The following is a 5000-nucleotide window of genomic DNA, read 5'->3' as shown; positions in this document are numbered from 1 at the left end:
CATTATCAATGTTATTATCATTATTCATAATATTATTCTTTTTTTTTCATCATTATCAATGTCATCATCGTTATTCATAATATTATTCTCTTTCTTTCATCATTATCAATGTTATTATCATTATTCATAATGGTTTGTTTTTTTTTTGACTCTTTTAAAAAGAATGTAACGCTTTTTTATTAACTCACTTGTGTAAACAAAGTGAGTCTATGTTTTAACCCGGTGTTCGGTTGTCTGTGTGTGTCTGTGTGTCCTTGGTGAACTTTAACATTGACATTTTCTCTGCAAACGCCGGGATATCATTATGACAGGAAGCGTAGAGTACAGCCTTGTCACGCAGTCCCAAACCAAAATGGACCTCCATAGCAACATCGTCATCATCATCGTCATCCTCCTTCTCCTTCATCGTCATCAATATATGTGTGTGTGTGTGTCCGTGGTAAACTTTAACATTGACATTTTCTCTGCAAATACTTTGTCAGTTGACACCAAATTTGGCATAAAAATAGGAAAAATTCAGTTCTTTCCAGTCATCTTGTTTAAAACAATAGTGCACCTCTGGGATGGGCACACACACACACACAAAAAGAATGAAGCCTAATTATATGCAAACTGCATTTACTGTTATATTTATATTTTTTTGTATTCTCTGAACTTGGCACTTTGATCTGATATTCTGACCCAACAACTAGAGCAGTCATTATTATCATTTTTTTGTTCAAACAGGAACTTCTTTTGCTAAGCATGGAAGTTTTATTTATTTTGCAAACGTTTTGGTGCAGATAGTAAAAAAAAAAGGGAAATTACTCTGTAATTAATGCTAGGGGAGTTAATTTGCTTTAAACTGATCTTTCTCATCTTAAACATTACATTTTGAAATTATACTCAATACATAAAAAGCTTGTGTGTTTTACTCTCAGTCACAAGTGAGTCTTGAAGGCCTTGCCTCTCTTGTTTTTAATTGTTTCGTCATCTATGTACTCGTGGTAAGCAGCTTTGTGACGCCACAATTATAAACACATTATTATGATTTTGTGTGTATAATTATGCTTATAGTATATCTGTTCGTTTGTTTATCTATTTGTTTATCTGTTAGTTTAGTTTTATCATTAGCAATGTTATTATCATTCATGATATTATTCGTCTTTTTTTTCATCATTATCCATGTTATCATTATTCATAATATTATTCTTTTTTTTTCATCATTATCAATGTCATCATCGTTATTCATAATATTATTCTCTTTCTTTCATCATTATCAATGTTATTATCATTATTCATAATGTTTTTTTTTTTTTTGACTCTTTTAAAAAGAATGTAACGCTTTTTTATTAACTCACTTGTGTAAACAAAGTGAGTCTATGTTTTAACCCGGTGTTCGGTTGTCTGTGTGTGTCTGTGTGTCCTTGGTGAACTTTAACATTGACATTTTCTCTGGAAATACTTTGTCAGTTGACACCAAATTTGGCATAAAAATAGGAAAAATTCAGTTCTTTCCAGTCATCTTGTTTAAAACAATATTGCACCTATGGGATGGGCACAAAAAAATAAAGAATGAAGCCTAATTATATGCAAACTGCATTTACTGTTTTATTTATATTTTTTGTATTCTCTAAAGTTGGCACTTTGATCTGATATTCTGACCCAACAACTAGAGCAGTCATTATTGTCATTTTTTTTGTGTTCAAACAGGAACTTCTTTTGCTAAGCATGGAAGTTTTATTAATTTTGCAAACGTTTTTGGTGCAGATAGTAAAAAAGGGAAATTACTCTGTAATTAATGCTAGGGGAGTTAATTTGCTTTAAACTGATCTTTCTCATCTTAAACATTACATTTTGAAATTATACTCAATACATAAAAAGCTTGTGTGTTTTACTCTCAGTCACAAGTGAGTCTTGAAGGCCTTGCCTCTCTTGTTTTTAATTTGTTTCGTCATCTATGTACTCGTGGTAAGCAGCTTTGTGACGCCACAATTATAAACACATTATGATTTTGTGTTTATAATTATGCTTATAGTATATCTGTTCGTTTGTTTATCTGTTTCTTTATCTGTTAGTTTAGTATTACCATTATCAATGTTATTATCATTCATGATATTATTCGTCTTTTTTTTCATCATTATCCATGTTATCATTATTCATAATATTATTCTTTTTTTTTCATCATTATCAATGTCATTATCATTATTCATAATATTAAAACAATAGAAAAACCCATTTGTGACTGGCCTCTATATGTTCCTGGCCTGTGCGTGGGATCTTGCCTATCCTTCAATTAATCATATTTAGTTAAGTCTTTTGTGCCCTACCCTTGAATAACCACTCTGTACACGGCTACATTCATAATGTTATTATTATTATTATTATTTTTTCATTATTCCCTGACTGATCGGTCGGTACCTGTTCACAGCTGAACAAGGCCTCCAGCTACATAGACGGCAGCTTCGTGTACGGCAGCTCCGTGGTGCGCACGGCCTACATGCGCGAGGAGGGCACGGGCAAGCTGGCTTGCTCCGACTCGTGGGGGGCCTTCCCCCTCATGAACGACGTCAGGCTGCCCTTCAAGGCCTACCCCACCCACCGGGGGAAGATCCTCAACCCGGAGACCCTGTGGCGTGAGTTCGGAGGAGGGGGGGGGGGGAGTGCGTTGTTTCTTTTTGTGTGTGTTTTTTTTTTAATTCAACGTAAGAAAATGAACATTTGTATTTGTATTTCTTTTTGTCACAACATATTTCTCTGTGTGAAATTCGGGCTGCTCTCCCAAGAGAGTGCACGACGCTACACTACAGCGCCCCCCCTCCTTGCCCCCGCCCCCGCCTCCGCCCCCTTTTGTTTTTTTTCCTGCGTGCAGTTTTATTTGTTTTTCCTATTGAAGTGGATTTTTTTTTTTTAATACATAATTTTGCCAGGAACAACCCTTTTGTTGCCGTGGGTTCTTTTACGTGCGCCAAGTGCATGCTGCACACGGGACATCGGTTTATCGTCTAATCCGAATGACTAGCGTCCAGACCACCACTCAAGGTCCAGTGGAGGGGGAGAAAATATCGGCGGCTGAGCCGTGATTCGAACCAGCGCGCTCGGATTCTCTCGCTTCCTAGGCGGACGCGTTAACTCTAGGCCATCACTCCACTTGATATGACATTGTTGTGTGTGTTGAGAAATGAAACGCAGACACCCCCTCCCCCCTAAAAAAAAAACAACTAACAAAATGACAAAATAAGAAGTGAGTAGCATCGTAGTGGCGTGAGTTTAGCAGGATTGTGTTTGTTTGTTTGGTGTGTTTTTTTCTTCTTAAATTCCAGGTGACAGAATGAACATGACATCATTATATGCGTCAAACAACTCAGAAATGAGGAAAAAAAGCTAACAAAATGTGATTGTATGTGTGTGTGTGTGGGGGGGGGGGGGGGTGCACGCGCGCGTGTGCGTTCTTTCTTGAATGTCTTTTCACTTTGGTTGATATTAGACGTGTCATGTGTGTGTGTGTATGTGTTTATGTGGGTGAGGATGGTGGTCAAAAGAGGATATACAAACAAAGGATAAACTAGAAACAAGAACAAATAGAATCAGCAATAGCGTGTGTGTGTGTGTGTGTGTGTGTGTGTGTGTGTGTCCGTGCGTGCTTGCTCTCTTGCGTATCTCTGTGCGCGTGTGTTTGCTTGCGTGTGCGCGTGCGTGTGTGTATGTGTGTGTGTGTGTGTGTGTGTGTCTGTGACAGGGTTGGGCGACACGCACACATTCGAGAACCCTTGGCTGCTGTCGCTGAACCTGCTGTTCTACCGGTACCACAACAAGCTGGTCGACGACGCCACTGAGGCGCACCCTGACTGGACATCTGACCAGCTGTTCGAGCACGCGCGCCGCTGGGTCATCGCGACCCTGCAGGTAACGAGGCTGGCTTGACGAGGGTGACTTCACGATAGGGGGGTGGGGGGGGGGGGTGGGGGGGGGGGGGGTGACCATGATGATGAAGATGTTGATGTTTTGCTGTCAATAACTAACCATCGTTCAGAATCTTGATTAACTGATCAGAACACTGCGACTGATCAAGAAGGATTGTGATGATTATGCTGCGTGAATAATGACAATAGTGTAGTGATAACAGATTATGAATAATTACGATAGTGATAACAATAATGATGATGATAACGAAAAAAAAAATTAATGATGACACTAGTACTACTAGAAATGGTGATGATGATACTAATGATAAAAATGACGATAACGATAATGATAATGGGTGGTGATGATGATGATAATAATAACAGTTGAAATAGTAGTAGTAGTACTACTACTACCACTACTATTTCTACCACTGCTACTAAAACTACTAATGGTATCTAATAACGATTCTGCTTCTTCCTCTTCTTATTATTATCAAACTGATGATCATAGTTTCATTTCTTACAGTATAATGATACAAGCTGCAACAAGCTCTAAACACTTTACTAAACAGTGAAAGAATGAAACTTACAAGATGCAGTTGATAACAAAAGTCACAACAGCAAAATGTCATTGTCAAAAGCATCAGGTACTAAACTTGTGGAACGCACTCTTGATCAAACATCTCATACACTTCCGCACGCGCGCGGACAGAGACACAGACACACAGACACAGACACACACACACACACACACACACACACACACACACACACCACATACACCACACACACACCACATACACCGCACACACACACACACACACCACATACATCGCACACACACACACATACACACACACTCACACACACACACACACACACACACACACACACACACACACACACACACGTCTCAATCACGATGATGGCGATGATGATAATTAGGGAAACTATGCTACTCCAACCAACAAATACTAGTACTGCTGCTTCTGCTTCTACTTAACTCTCAGCAATAATGATTATCATCAAGATGACATATTTCATAATTGGATGATGGTGGCGGGAGTATTTTGGTTATTTTCGCAACCCGGGTGTTCGCATCCATAGCACTGAGAC

General features: G+C 38.8%; 1 protein-coding gene across 2 annotated transcripts in view; it reads left to right on the top strand.

Moving 5' to 3' along the window:
- Window positions 1-5000, top strand: part of LOC143290422 (dual oxidase 2-like) — a 131671-nt gene that overhangs the window by 82580 nt on the left and 44091 nt on the right. For both annotated transcript variants that reach the window (XM_076599840.1, XM_076599839.1), the window contains exons 6-7: window positions 2411-2615; window positions 3719-3885. In XM_076599840.1, the coding sequence (XP_076455955.1) occupies window positions 2411-2615; window positions 3719-3885 (372 nt within the window). The remainder of the gene's footprint in view (window positions 1-2410; window positions 2616-3718; window positions 3886-5000) is intronic.

This window comes from Babylonia areolata, chromosome 15 (genome assembly GCF_041734735.1).
Source record: "Babylonia areolata isolate BAREFJ2019XMU chromosome 15, ASM4173473v1, whole genome shotgun sequence".
NCBI classification, from domain to species: Eukaryota; Metazoa; Mollusca; class Gastropoda; order Neogastropoda; family Buccinidae; genus Babylonia; species Babylonia areolata.
The sequence above is the reverse complement of the archived record's forward strand: the minus strand, read 5'-3'. Positions and strand labels throughout refer to the sequence as shown.